Here is a 14947-nt window from a genome sequence, read left to right as displayed (position 1 = left end):
ACGTAAAGATAATTAGCTGTGTTGATTAAAGCGATGCGATTTATCCTTCTGTTAGCTTAACGCAGTATGAATGGAATCGATATCCGTTGACACCATTGCGGTCCGAGGTTTTTGCGTGGAGGGCTTAAAGCCTTTAACTCGGCGTCGACACGGACAAAACGGGACGTTTAAAAGTTGGTATGTAAACCATGTCGAGAGCCTAGTGTGGTTTAATCCGCTGCTCTTAATAAGCCATGTTAGCCGGAGTGGGAAAACAGTTCTCGACCACCTTGCGGATGGCGTTCCTGTTCCCAGCAACAAAAGCTAGCAGCCCGTCCTGACGCTAGCTTGTAAGAAACGTTTCTCTCTTCCTCTCCCGTTTTGCCAACCGTCAACATCACAACAAAAAAAACGGACGTTACATTCAACATTCACTCACAGAAAGTCAGCGCGCAGATTAATAAACGTTTGCTCACCGAATTATGTACGGGCAGACAGTCTTTTGAGTCGGGGTGGTGTCTGAAGAATGAATCTCGGGGCAGTGCTCTCCGTCGGTAGCGTGCTAGCCACAAGTTGCTAACAGAGGGCGTGGCTTAGGTGAAAGTAAACAATGGTGACGTCACGCTCACACGCGAGAGACCGTCTCAGATCGTCTTGAATTATGATGAATAGGCAAAGAAACGCTCCTAAAAAGTCATTTTATCCGAGTGTAGAGATGATCAAGCCAGTAGCTCGTATGCTGAAGGACTCCGCTATGAGATATATGCGGAAAACAATAATTATTTCCTTTCTAAAATATGGAAAATTGCATTTAAAGGAGCCAAGAAATTGCTAAACTGAAACTAAGCGCTCATTAGATATAGACCAATCCACATATCCACAGAAAAGCAGGTAAAATTGAATGACTTTAAAAATTAAAGTGTCATTTTCTGCATAGATCATCACATAGATGAAAATACAAATCACTCCTTTCGTCCTGAAAAATAAAAAAAGGGAAACATATGCACGATATTTACATAGTTCAATTAACAATCAAGAATTTTTTAATGTACTTTCTGGTGAAAAAACCCCGAATACAAATACTTATATTACTACTACTTATCATTAAGATGATAGAGATAATAATAGAGAAAATTAAATAAGAAAATACACTTTAAAGTTAGTATGGTGATGCACATACATATATACATACAGAGAATCCATACACATACATATATTTACATACATGCCTTCTGCACATATCTGCACACAAATGCAAGACATATAAAAAGATGTGAAGCACTTTTGTGACAGAAATGACCCCTGTCATTAACTTTATGAATTGAGGCACACCCCATCCAAATGAGGGGCTCATACGTCATAATAAAATGGCAAATAAATATTTAGTAGTTAAATAGTTAAGTATTTAGAGAAGAGTAACAAGTATGATAATCATCCTAAAAGACGTAATATTACACGCCAATGGATTCTTTAAAAATATTCTGACATTCCTCATCAAACCAAACTTGGCAGTAAGCTTAACCGATGCATGCTGGGAGGTGTCTCAGTCCAGTGCCAAAAGCTGATATGAAGGAAGAAGTTCTCCCTGCGTCAGTGTTGGTCATAAAATGGCATTCCATCTTTAGCTTGTACAATTCAAATGTACATCAACAAGCATCCATCTCATTACTGTTATACAGTTATAGTCATTGTAAGGACAAGTCTGTCTTCATGGAGATTAAATCCATGTGGCGTTCCAGAAGTTACACCCTTGTGAACCATTTTTTATGTCCATGCTTTGATGCAACCACAAGAGGGACACATTTTCCTTTTGGCCCTCATGAAATGGTGGCTTCCTACTCTCGAAGTAAGCTAGATTAAAAAAAAACAGAGGCATTCATCAAGGATCCAGACCTTTAAAGACCTGATGAAGACCTAATGGTTTAAACATATTGGCTTTTTTTTAATGAATGGCCTTTTAAAACACCTATATTAACAACATCAAAATGCCTTTAATAAAGGTGTTAGTATCTCCTTCCTTGTTTTGATACTTTTTCTTGTGTTAAGTGCCTGGGTGTCTGTTTTTTGATGGTAACTGCAAAATATATAGTACTCTGTTCCTTGACTTTGGTAGGGGACTACACAACATGGTGCACCTCGCCTGTAATGTGTGTATTGGTCAAGAATGACAGGTGATGTATCAAAATAGTTTTCAGTATTCGGTTTTCCTACTGCTGAGGCAGACATTAAAGAAGACCAAGGCAAATAGAAGGTGTCCACATGCTGTCACTTCACCATGAAGTTTTAATTCAGTCACCATCAAGTTTATAGTTAATAAACAAGCATTACAATACTAAATCAAAAAAAATCTTACTATTGGAAATGAAAATGATCAAATACATGTACACATCTTAGATCTAACAGCAGCCATAGTAGGATTTTCTGCCAATGAACAGCCTGAAAATCCCTCATTTTTTAATTTTTTTTTATTCAATTCATTATTGATATTCTCACGATCCATGAGACATACAGTAAGTTTTCCAAACAGCAAAAGGAGAAAGTTTAGGCGTCTTTATTTCTCGAACACGTGTAAAACTAACAGACAAACATGACTATATACAAGTCCAACATGCTGAACGCAGATGACATTCTAAACTGCTGGTAAACACAAGGCACCATCCAAGATCAACAATCAGTTACAAGGTCTGAGATCTGAAGTGAGTGGTCGTGTGTGTATGTGCAATTGTACAGTATTGTTACTCTCTTATCCTACAGTATGTGCTTTTAACATTGTTACATCAACAAACAACAGGATAAAGGGAAAATGAAGCAAGTTTGGCAAAGTCGGTGGTCTGAAAAAACTACCTCCAACATTTCACTTGATTGAGAAATCACAGCAGCACATCTGTCTGTGGGTTTCAAGACATACTCCGTAGCTACACAGAAATGTCCTAGGTAGTACTAAAAAAAACAATCGCTCTGCTCCACACGGCCTCGAATAGTCAGTCTCGCTGTTTCACTCATCAACTTTCACACACAAAAACACAGGAAAGGTGCCCGAATGAATCAACTTCCTAAATTTCGACATTTCCCGAACGATTTTCAGTAATACAAATACAGCCTTTTACATTGTTAGACCACAGGAAAAAATACAAACTGGACAGTTGTGATTTGAGAGACACTGAAATTGTTTTTTGTGCCGCAGCAGTAAACCATCTCTGATTAACTTGTTGCATACAGATTGGACCATGCTGCAGTGGTTTGCATCACTCCAATTACACTAAAATAGGCTCAAAGCAGCATCTCAAGCAGAGTGAGATTATTTTTTTTAAAATTTTCCATGTCCCTTCAGCTCATAAATTTCTGTGTGTCAAGTTTTTACTGGTTATCATCTTTCCTGAGGCCAATATCATCTACAAAGGGCAGGCTTCACAAATGTAATCGTTTTAACACAGGCCATATGAATACACAAAAGACTTAATTTAAACTTTGCTTCGTCAAGTTACTATTAAAAGCAGAAAAAAAGACTATAACAACATGAAGAAAAACAGCTTTACACCTCATCAGAAAAAGGTGACACAAAACCAAAGTGGATTTGGTTACAGTCATCAGAACTCCATATAATCCTGGAGGGACTGTCTGGTGTCTTACACACACGATAAGAAACAAAGTGCTTGATTTAGGACATATGCCAAAATGACAACCACAGCATTGCAACATTGCTGCAAATTCTACAAAATAGAAATGATTGCATATATTTCTCAGCATCTACGCGTCATATTTTGTGTACTGAGGTCATTTTTAGTGTAACAAGAACATATTCTTGAGCAATCCACCCACATCCTAAAGAAGTAAATAAAAAAGAAATGTGCAATTTTCTGCTTATACTTTAGCATAACAGCATACTAAACATTTATGTTCTCCAGTATAGGCAACAGTATTTTTGGCTGGAACATACAAAACAGAGAAAAGAGCGAACTAGAAAAAGCCTAATAATGTATTGTTAGGATAAAGGTTTGTGGAGCTAGGCCTCCTATTAGATCCAAACATGAGATTTCATTCACAGACCTAGTTTGGCTGTGCTCAGGAAACTGCACAAAATATGCCATAAGACATCTAAAAAAACGTGACTGTACATGATCTGCTGTTTTTGGTTTAGCAAAATTTTGCAGTATAAAAACATACAAACACCACCATAGATAAAATCAAACTAAAATGGTATTTACTTCTGACTAAAATAAAAGTATTTTGGATATTGTTATGAATGCTCAAAAGATGTGAAACTCCATCGATTGACAGCCATAATACAAGGGCTACATGACACATTAAGCAACTATGAACTCAACTGCTTGAAAATGTGCCCAAATGTTATCCAAAACAAGTTCATAAGCAAAAGAAAAAGAATCGGTTCTAATGTCTTGATCGGCCTCCTTCGAAAGCGTGGTGTTCCTCGTGTGCTGAAACATGAGCAGAAAGAACGATCACTGACATGTTCATCCTTAAATCAATTTTACATATGATTATGTTGCATGAAAATACTCACGTTTGTAAAACACCGCTTTAAAAGGGATCTGTGGAAGGAGCTCGTGGATCCTTCCTAAGATGTTTGACTCGTTAGCGCAAGAAGCATTTCCATTCCAGACCTGAAAGATGTCCTCTCTGTCTCTGACACTGACGCTGACCCCGACGACTTCATCATCTGCAACAACAACAACAGACAATGAGATGAATGCATTTCAGACATTACATTTCATCCTCTAGACCTAAAGCCAGTGCATTTTGACATAACTCAAGAAAGAAATGTACCTGAGGCACAATAATCACTGAACTGTTCTCCAATGGTAGCCAATAGCAACTCCTTCCACACAACAGACTGTAAACATGAAGACAAATGTGTTAAACAGTAAATAATTAATAAGCAAATAACACATATTTATTATTATATTACTTACAGTGCATTCCTTGGGCACCTTCATTTTCCAAACCCCACCTTTAGCGTTGCTTTCTTCTTCCCTGTATGCAAACCAGCAGTCAGCATCACACGAACCAATTAAAAAACAACTTCAAATACTACAAACACATACATGCATCAATCTCAAACTTACCAGAGTGGTTTTCTTTCTCCTCTCATCAGATGATAGCTACATCTCAGTGGCAAGCTCGAGACGCCGGGTATGTTGTTGTAAACTCTCCAAAAGTTCTACTCCAAAGCCGAGGTGAGAAGGAGGAAGAGAGGAGGAAGCTATTATTTTATTGAACTGTTTACTGGCACAGGGAACACAGACGGTTGACCTTGTTAATGTTTCACACTTGTTGCAGTGTGGAAAATCACTGCCAAAGGCCTTGTCCTCATTGCTCTAAACCACACACACACAATAAAAACTCAATTTAGGAATCCTTGTCCTGCACAGTTCTGCTTCGGGATTCAAGGGGTATTTGAGCTCTTTAACATCCTGCCATAAACACAAAGTTGTTATATATAGTATATTATTATGTTTCTATGACAACAACCTTCCTTGCTACACATGGTTGATAGCCCAATAAAGTCTTTATTAGTGAGTGATAGTGCAAAACGACATAAGGAGACATGACGAGATAAAACTCCACACAGCCCTGAAAATGTTCCAGACGATGTTTTTTAACCTTGAGTCAATGCAACGACTTACCAACCCCTGCAACCCTGCACTGCGTTAATTCTCAAGTTAAAAGACATCTGTGAAGAGCATTCAGTTTCTTAATAAATGTCTGGCATTTGGTGCATTTCGGAGAAGGGGAAACTCTGGAAAAACAAACAATGAGCTCTTGTGTCACGACTGTAAAGCATCTTACCTGTACGGTCTCCACGGTGTAGATTTTCTTCAGGTTTGACTCGCATTCAGCGGCTGTTGTTCCTGGTAGGGATCTGAAATTAGAAAAAAACAAAAACAGAGATTTATTTAGACTCTATTTTATTTGCCTCTTCAAAAGTGACAAGCACGTAAAGATCTCAGGTCTCCTGATGTGAAACAATCTGAATACATTTCTCTTTGTAGTGAGTCAGACACGTTTTTACAGAGCTGTCCTCGGAGCAGGAAGGTTGGAGGGGGGGTGAGGAGGAGGAGGAGGAGGAGGGATGGGGGGGTCAGATGACAAATAAGCCAGTAAACAGTAAACAACACTGACCCCGTTTGAATGCAGCACCCACTGATTTGTACACACTGTGGATGATGGGGCTTGTGTAACGCTTATGTTCAAGTTTGTTGTGATGACTTTACACTAAATTGAAATCACTCTTATAAGTAGGTCAGAATAGATAGATAGATAGATAGATAGATAAATTAAATAGACAGATAGATAGTTTGAACTACATTAGTTTTAATTCAGCTTAAAAAAAAGAAGTGCTTCACTACACAATGGCAGCAGACACAGGACCAATGACTCAACAAGTTTTCTTAGGAATAACATCTGTGCTCATAAAAATCCAGTAAAAGGTTAAAGATGAACTCAAAATGAACTCATGTGGAGTTATTATGTTAAGCGAGCTGGTCACAAGTACGCCCTTTTGTTTATTTTAAGACTCTTCCAAGTAGAGGACTTGCGTATGTAGGTCACAGGGAAAACAAGTTGGTAGAAAAAAGCTGCACTAACACCATTAACAGACAGTGTTTGTTGTGATGTTATTTTCACTGTGATTTATAAACAATCCCTGTATCGATGTTAAACAAACCTATAATGTCATCTGGGCTGATTTGCAGCAGGCCTGATAAATTCGTCATCTCCCTTCTTTGTTCTGGTTTAAAAGATCAGCTACAGTGCACCTACTTCACACTGGTTTGAGATTCATAATATAACGATTGAGGGCAAAATAACTAAATAGTTTCTTACCTATCAAGCCAGAAAGTCCACGGAGAATGTAAAGGCAGTGTGTCGATTTCATTGTCACTTGAAATCCTTCCCAAATCTCTGTCGCTGATGTGAATGTTGTGCTCCAGCAGAACCGGGCTGGATGATGTGCTCAGTTGTAATGCAGCTACTGGAACTGCCATCGTTGCCTCTGACAAACTGAATGACTTCGTTTTTTAAAAAACAGACAGATGTTTCCAACCAGGGCTGTGATCGGTATTTATAGGTTCGTCAGGTAAATTTAACCGCGATCAGCTGCTGACTCATTGGTCGCCTCACCGGTTTGCGCCGTCACAACAACAGAAAAAAAAACGATGACACCCTGCGGCATCAACAGCGCACCAGAGCGACCCAGAAGTTTCTGTCACTGAGGTCTGCACGTACCTTAACTGGAAATATGATTGTTTGTGCTATATGAGCAAACACTATTTCAATTCTGGCTACTTGTTTCGTCGCTACGGGGTAATTCAAGTGCTTTGTTGATCTCAGGCTAAACTGGGACGCGACTTCCGCAAATGTGCCTACGTCATTTCAGACATGCGCAGTCGTCACTGCCAGCTTTGTTTGGCTGCTACCTGCTACTGCTAACTAGCAAGTATTTCCTGCTAGTGCCTGACACAGCTATGGACATCGACGCCTTATTGGAAGCGTTTCAAGGCAATATTTACAGTTATCTAAATGAATGTTTGATTTTTTAGTGAGGGGTTTTGACATTTGTTTCGCTGCCTCCACAAAAATCTGTAATGTTTGCTAAGTACGTTACGCGCGTTACCGTCACTTAGCTTACCAACAACGAGTATCGCTCGGGGGAGGCATTTAGGGACAATTTGAGCAGCCTATATTTGGCCTTGCTAGTGTACGTTATGTCAGCGAGAAATGAGTTCGTCACATTTGACACTTTTTAACCATTAATTCTCATAATGATAGTTCGAGGTTATGTAAACAGCTAGCTGGTTAACGTCACAGTAAACATGCTAACTTACTAACTTTTACAGGAACTTTACAATTAGTTGACCTAACCTGGTGTTAGACGATTTTATGAGGTGGCGATCAACTTGTTTTTCTTCTTTATTGGGCATGTTTTCACTTGGCAAAGCTGTTCATAGAGACTTTATAATAATTTAATACATGCTAACGTACAGTTGTTGTGCCAGAAGTAGCCTGAAACTAAACAGGACTCATTAGGAATTGTTTTCCACACTAATTGATCTCTAATGTTCATATGGTTAGGTTGGGTTATTTTTAAAACTTTCAACTTTAGGTTGAAGATAATGCAGGTACATGCATTGTTTGGCTCAGTTGGGGTCATATTATGCGAGCTGTTTCAATAACTGCTGTTACCAGTAAACTAATTCTTCTGTTTTTCATGTGGGCATTTACAGATTTCGAGAAGAAAGGCAAGAAAGATACCTGTCCTGTCCTCGAACAGTTCCTGTGTCATGTTGCCAAGACAGGGCAGCCACTGTGAGTAGTCCACACAAAACATTAAAGCTTCAACAAATCCTTGTCAGGGTCGTCATACAAATGTGTTCAAGGACTCTTCTCTCTATTTTCCAGGATCCCATGGTCACAGTTCAAAACCTACTTCATCTTTAAGTTGGAAAAAGTCATGGATGATTTCCACGCTTCAACACCGGAACAGAGAGGACCACATAATCCCAATGTCGACTATGTTCCTTTCGAAGAGATGAAGGAGAGGATCTTAAAAATAGTTGACGGCTACAATGGGTGAGTAAAGTTATAAGCTGATAATAAGCCACTGTACAAATTGTAAACAAATCCTTCCTCACACTCACTCACAACACTAATTAATGTAGCAGCACATTTTACAATTCCTGTCCACAACATTGTTAGTGTTGTCTTTCTTTAGTGTTATCAACTGAATGAAAACGTATCCACAAAGGAGAAATATGTACATTTAATGTAAAACATGTACAGTATCCAATATTGTGGGCTACTCATTTGCATGTGACTCTCACAAAAGTCTATTTGCATTAACACATTTTGTCCTGAATTAAAAATATTCTTGTTGAATTTCTGCTTCACATATTAACTTCATTATTTGACAATGAAAAGTAGCTCTTTTGCACCTGGAGTCAAAAATGACTTTAGTTGGCATAGCTTCAAGCAGCAAAACAAATTGGAAACAACTACTTTTCTTCTTGGTGTATCAGTCAGAAGCAGTATGTTGAAAAACAGTGCTGATTCATCAATCATGTCAGAACTTGTGACCAGCTCGGATTTAACATGCCTTTCCAGGTTGATCCAAGCCTTTTCTCATTCAGCCCCAGTGCTGCCAGGTTTAGAAAGTGTTGATGCCGGCTGTGAGATGGCAATGTGTGGTTCATCCTTAACATATCTTTTGATTTCTTTTCCAGAATCCCATTCACCATCCAGCGTCTATGTGAACTCCTTACAGACCCCAAGCGCAACTATACAGGAACAGACAAGTTTCTCATGGGTTTGGAGAAGGTGACAACCACACTGCATTTCTTTGTGCAAAAGTCCACAAAGTTTTTCCCTAAAGATAAAAAATATTGATGAATATTGATTAAACATATTTTACCATGGCTTTAAATTGAATTCTAATATATATGTTATTATTGTCAATGTTTTGCAGAACGTAATGGTGGTCAGCTGTGTGTACCCCACATCAGAGTAAGTACATCAGCTATTGAGCTCTTGCACCCTTTGCTCTACTGGCTGCTGTATTTCTGTTAAGCTGCTTCTGATGCACATTGACAGCTCCCTTGAATTTGCATATCCAGTCACACTTACAAAGTTACAATTAACAGCCAGTTGTTTTTGTGCCTTTCTACTTCTTTCGAAGGAAAAATGGGGCATCCAGTGTAAACAGAATGAATGGAGTGATGTTTCCTGGTAACTCTTCTCTGTATTCAGACAGGTGGGAGCCACATACTTGTTAATGACTGACTTCCACAAATCTAAAAGTGCCTCATACACCAGTAAATTGGAAAATTAAATTAGTTTAGAGCCAAATATTCAAAAAATCCACAAGGCTATAGTAAGGGCAGTTTTGACTTGCCTGTCAGTTTGGGTCTCAGCAGTTCTGCTGATTTGCCATCGTGTAATGACTTCCATAAGAAATGGTCATTTTCTTTTTTTGCAGTCGAAATGTTAATGGACCAGGCACACCAAAACCGCTCTGCAGACCAAAGCTGTCAAGCTGTCATTCGCTTTCGACCAATGGGCTCCCTGAATGTCCTGTCAGTAAAGAGCCAGAGCCAACCACAGAGGAGGTGGAGGAACACCAAACCAGGTAATTGGAAAAGGTGTAGTGTCACTGTGAGCAAGTGTTTAGTATACTTAATATTTTTCATTAAAACACAGACAATATATGCCAAGCGCATTTCCTATATAAGCAGATCTTCTCGAGATTGTATCTTTGAAATTAATACATGTGAACCACTAAGTGCTTTAATTTCAAGTATATCATTTGATTTACTGATTCCGTGTTTCTGTAATTACAGCAGTGATTCCTCATCATCAGAAGGAGAAATGACCCCCAACAGCGGTATAAAGAACAAACATCGCAAGGACGACGAAGAGGAGGAGGAGGAGGAGGATTCTGATGCTGACAAACATGAGATCAAGAGGCTCAAGTTTGACGAAAAGGAAGAGGATGAAACAGGAAGCGAAGAGAAGGAGTCGTCTTGTTGTAAAGGGTCAGAGAGCTCGTCAGAGACACTGGAGTCTTCAAAAGACTCTTGCAGTCAAGAGGACGAAAGTGGAACATCTTGTGACACACCTACTACTTCAGAGGATCATGGTAAGTGTTTAACTCATCCTCACTCAGGTTGACGAATGTATACTTAAGGATTAAAGTGTTTTAGTACCTATGTGTGGTGACGTCATAGACAGAGGGCTATGCTGTAGCTCAGGTGAACCTTTTCAAAACAGTCCGCTCAGATACCAAAATGCATCTTTCGAGTGCAAATCTCAATCTTGGCTGCTACTGTCACCACAAAGTAAATATCAGGGCGCACTCAAACTTGGCCCAGTTGCTCTGTACCATGCCAAAGCACGATTATCCCTCCTCCCCAGTCCCCTGCTGCTCTGCACTCAACACAGAGAACATGACTAACTTCACTGACTTTTTTGTGGCATATTTTGTCTTGTTTTGGTCATAGATGGTCCTCTCACATTCCTGGATTTCTTGATTGTGCAAGGCGGTGTAATACACATGATTATACTTCATGTCCACGTTGCACACCCGTGCTTGTGCTCGTGCATGAGCAACCGTACCGTGCCGAAGCACAACTCCTCCAACCGTGCCAGGGCCAAGAAAGTGTATTGTGCTTGAGCACGGTACGGAGCGCTCACACTAGTTAAACAAACTGGACTTGTCAGACGGGCTTGGGCATGGTACGGATTGTCTAGTGTGTGAGTGCACCCTAAGAGAATCAAAACATCGGGCGTGGGTATTAAAATGAATGCACGGTACTGGTGTAGCAGTAAAATAAGATGATGTCGGGTTCATCTGCTGCAATATTGAGGCCATGTCACTTCACAGGCTACAATTCAGCTGTGTTTAACAGTTGTCTGTCTGACACATCTGATGAAACAGATGCGTGTGATTTTAATCACTTCAGCTGTTTATGCAGGCCATACAGTGACTGTTTCTGAGTCTTCCTATATCCCTATTTGCACAGGCTAGTATTATCTCAGGACCTCTGAGATGCGTATTTTAATCAGCATCTGTTTTCTGTTGTCAGACATCCAAACAAGTATGAAATTTTATCACGGCTCATAATATGTTGAACAGAAGTCTGATTAGATCTGCTGTGATGACATTTAAAGTGAGTGACAGAGAAGCATCCATTTCTTGAACTTAATGAGAAGCAGATGTGTATTTATGCGGAAAGTGAGCAAAACAACTCTTAACCATATTATAAATGTGGCTGCTGTAGAACAGATGCCTGGCTTCTGAAATGTTGATGTTACGCTGATGCCCTGACATCATATCAGAGGGATAATGTCAGTAAATCAGAGTACATAAGAGCGGTAGTACTAGTCCTGTGCAGATAAGGCTTATGATAGCTAACTGAATATCTTTTGGTTTTGGTGTGTTGGTCGGACAAAGCAAGACATTACCTTTGACTTATGGAATTTTGTGATAAGTATATTCAGACATTTTTTTAACAAACAACTAATCGATTATTTGACAAATATTTTGTCAGATTAATAACTAATAAAAATAATAGTTAGCTGTAGCCCTAATGTTGTCTACTCTGGTCCTCAGAACCCAGCAAAACAGAGGCAGAACCTTCCGAAAGGGAGGAAGAGTCCTCTGAGACGGGGGATATCAGCAGTACGGAGACTGACAGCTGTGTGGATCAACCTGAGCAGCCTGCTCCATCAGCGAAGAGCACAAGCTTTGAGCAGGATCATGGAGAGAGCAGCAGCAGCAGCAGCAGCAGCAGTGATGGAGAGGGCCTACCCAGTGACAAGCAGACGCCTTCTTCTAGTAATTCACCTGACTTGTCAACAGAGGGCGACGCTGACAGTTCAAAGAGTGCAGAGACTGCAATAGAGCCTGGGGAACATGACTAACTTGAATCCCGGCTTGCCAACTGACAATTTTTTACACTGTATGATACCACACCAAGGGTATATCTGTAGCACTGAAGACCCTGACTTCAGGACCAGGAGCGATGTGGACTTGGAGATTCGTCACAGAGGGATCTTTTTGTCCTCTTCAGTTTTAACTACTCATGGCCACACATCCCCTGGTCTTTAAACTGGAAGGAAATGATTTAAAGAAGATTATGGAGACTTTGCTTTTTTCACTGTTGACTAAAAGTTTTTCTAATATTTTGTCCTGATTTTTATATCTGAGCATTATGATTTAACCTTGATAACTGATGTATTCAATAATTCCATTAGTCGTTTGGCATGTATTCCAAAAATGATAAATTTCACAGTTTTGAATTGTTTTGGCATTAGCGTAGTTGTTTTCACCATCTTTCTGATTAATGTGTGTCTGTCCAGTTGAATGAGGACACATGCCATTAAGAATGTGAAGCAACACTTCACAGATGTCTGTTCGCTTTTTCTATGAAGCACATACCATATATTGTATTCCTTATTAACATTATATTGCACTTGTTTGCATTGACCCGATTAAGGATGTGAAAATTGTAAAAAAGGTTTTGCTTTGTCACCATTTGAAGCCAATACAAACACAATTTTGCCAGTTTTTGTTAGATCTAATATTTGTTTGGCTTAAGGGAAGCCATTTCTGCATCAAAAATCTGTCAACAGATCACAAGGTACTTTTACACTTCCTGTATGTCATACCTTTTGTTGTGCAAATGTCCCTTTTTGATAGCTTGAATTTTTACAGTATGTACCTGTAAATCAGTTTTTGTAGACTTGTAATACATGTCCACTGCCTTCGTAGAACTGAGAATCGCTGGAAGTTGAATGCTTGAGCTTGTATCATAGTATTCATGGAAAGCAATAAATGCTAAAATTTAAAGTGTGGCTTGCTCAGTTAACATTAAGGGAGTTGTTCTTTTGATTTGCAAATCTGGTGATGCTTCATAATTGCTGAACAATGAGGGCCAGCTGATGGTGAAATTACCTGTTAGACACGCTTTAGGTGTGACTGTCGGACTATTAACCCATCAGTAGCATCCCGCACTTCAGAAACTCCTCTTGTCAAACACTAAGTTCAGCTCTGAGACTAAGATTCCTGTCTTCAGCTGTACTTTGACTTTAATGCTCACATGCTAATTGCACACCATAGCCTTCAATTATCATCCCAAACATGCTACATTATTAGCTATTTAAAGTTAATGAGCTAATGTTCACTATATCCTAATTATTAGCATTATACCATGGTTGTTGATAGTCCTCTTTTTTAAAGACTTTATGGTCTGTAGAGGATACATACAACGATCCTGACTTTTCCTCTAGTGCCATGATTAGATCTTTAAAAAGATGGGCCCTCCCAGTAATGTGGTGCTCAACCAAAGTCATATAGTTACAGCACTGAATACCCAAACATACAAAGGTAGTAAGCACAAAAATCTGGGCCTTCATCTTAGAATCATCGAGCTAATAAACATCAGAGTATAGTCAGAGATGCCCGATGAAGGCCACAACGTCAGGATGTTTACTGACATGGCCACCGCAAATTGTTGAAGCTGAGATTCCTGAACTTTGTCCTAAAGATTTGGATGTGTTCTCCCTTCGAGCTTTAGGGTGTAAAACTTTTGGGTGCTTCATGGTGGCTTTTTAGTTTTGTTGTTGAAATTTCTGAGTTTGCTGAGAAATTGCGTACACTCACTCACGTGTCCCAGTTGTAATAACTTTGATCTCCTGACTTTTCATCTGGCACCATCGCCAGGTCATTTGATTTAGTCATTTTCTTTGGTTTATGACCCTGCAACACTCAAGAAATCTCCATCAGCCAGCTGAACTTATGTTTAGTGGGTAATGTTTGCAATGCTAACAACAAAGGGACAATTGTAAGCTTGTTAGCATACTTGTTTGAGCATTTAGCTCAAGTACCTCCAGGCTCACAACAGTAGAGGAAGTGGAGGTGTTACAAACATGACACAGCAGTAAAGATTACTGTCAGTCCTGTCAATGCAAGTGAGCCATTGGTACAGAGACGGTGAATCTTAACTAGGTTCAGTCTGGGTACAGGAAACTGATAATTGGATAAAGGAAAATATGGGTGAGATTCATAATAACTCTTGTGTAAGAACAGAAGGTGTTAGTCATTTTAATCGGGTGGAGGACAACATCCAGTGACAGCTTAGATGGCCTTGACACTTGTAAGCCAAGATTATCACTGTCCCTGCTGTCAGCACATATTGTGGACCAGGAGGGTATTGGACCAGGCCAACCTTTCACCTGTAAACAATGGCTATTATTAGATTGTAGTTATTGCAAATTACTGGCAGACTCCACTGCCAGATAGCTCGCTAGATGTTTTGACCCATTTCCCAAATATAATTGCCCTCTTGAGGTTAAAATGTAATGTCCATCATTAGTGAATTTAGCCACAACACATTTATTATAGGCTTCAGTGAGTCTGAAGCAGGCCTGTAAACAGTAATCATGGGTTGCAGTA

The 14947-nt window shown here is 39.5% G+C and overlaps 2 protein-coding genes across 4 annotated transcripts; one reads left to right on the top strand and one right to left on the bottom strand.

Moving 5' to 3' along the window:
- Window positions 1-2426: 2426 nt before the first annotated feature.
- On the bottom strand, window positions 2427-7351 carry LOC311264965 (eukaryotic translation initiation factor 4E type 3-like). The gene is made up of 7 exons (XM_084366225.1): window positions 6823-7351; window positions 5788-5860; window positions 5064-5158; window positions 4911-4971; window positions 4765-4831; window positions 4502-4657; window positions 2427-4415 (listed from the first exon to the last, which is right to left on the bottom strand). The coding sequence occupies exons 1-7, from the start codon at window positions 6981-6983 to the stop codon at window positions 4369-4371; spliced, it is 660 nt and encodes a 219-aa protein (XP_084222351.1). The 5' UTR covers window positions 6984-7351; the 3' UTR covers window positions 2427-4368.
- A 38-nt stretch (window positions 7352-7389) lies between these two features.
- LOC311264964 (serine/threonine-protein phosphatase 4 regulatory subunit 2-like) lies at window positions 7390-13425 on the top strand. Of its 3 annotated transcripts, none has more exons than XM_084366222.1 (9): window positions 7390-7497; window positions 8223-8304; window positions 8398-8568; window positions 9219-9312; window positions 9461-9498; window positions 9671-9745; window positions 9971-10120; window positions 10332-10630; window positions 12104-13424. In XM_084366222.1, exons 1-9 carry the CDS (start codon window positions 7464-7466, stop codon window positions 12412-12414), a joined length of 1254 nt encoding a protein of 417 aa, XP_084222348.1. In that variant the 5' UTR covers window positions 7390-7463; the 3' UTR covers window positions 12415-13424. The 3 variants fall into 3 exon arrangements, with proteins under 3 accessions (XP_084222348.1, XP_084222349.1, XP_084222350.1); XM_084366224.1 differs by lacking the exon at window positions 7390-7497 and adding an exon at window positions 7778-7883; XM_084366223.1 differs by lacking the exon at window positions 9671-9745 and having other exon boundaries at window positions 12104-13425.
- Window positions 13426-14947: the final 1522 nt, after the last annotated feature.

Source organism: Pagrus pagrus, assembly GCF_965226575.1.
Source record: "Pagrus pagrus genome assembly, chromosome: 11".
Lineage (NCBI taxonomy): Eukaryota > Metazoa > Chordata > Actinopteri > Spariformes > Sparidae > Pagrus > Pagrus pagrus.
The sequence above is the reverse complement of the archived record's forward strand: the minus strand, read 5'-3'. Positions and strand labels throughout refer to the sequence as shown.

Coding starts and splice junctions, on each gene's coding strand:
- LOC311264965 (XM_084366225.1), bottom strand. CDS start 6,983: ATGGCAGTTCCAGTAGCTGCATTACAACTGAGCACATCATCCAGCCCG. Junction 4,832..4,910: donor AGGTGCCCAAGGAATGCACT/GTAAGTAATATA, acceptor TCATGTTTACAG/TCTGTTGTGTGGAAGGAGTT. Junction 4,658..4,764: donor CAGTGATTATTGTGCCTCAG/GTACATTTCTTT, acceptor TTGTTGTTGCAG/ATGATGAAGTCGTCGGGGTC.
- LOC311264964 (XM_084366222.1), top strand. CDS start 7,464: ATGGACATCGACGCCTTATTGGAAGCGTTTCAAG. Junction 7,498..8,222: donor CTTATTGGAAGCGTTTCAAG/GCAATATTTACA, acceptor GGGCATTTACAG/ATTTCGAGAAGAAAGGCAAG. Junction 9,313..9,460: donor TTCTCATGGGTTTGGAGAAG/GTGACAACCACA, acceptor AATGTTTTGCAG/AACGTAATGGTGGTCAGCTG.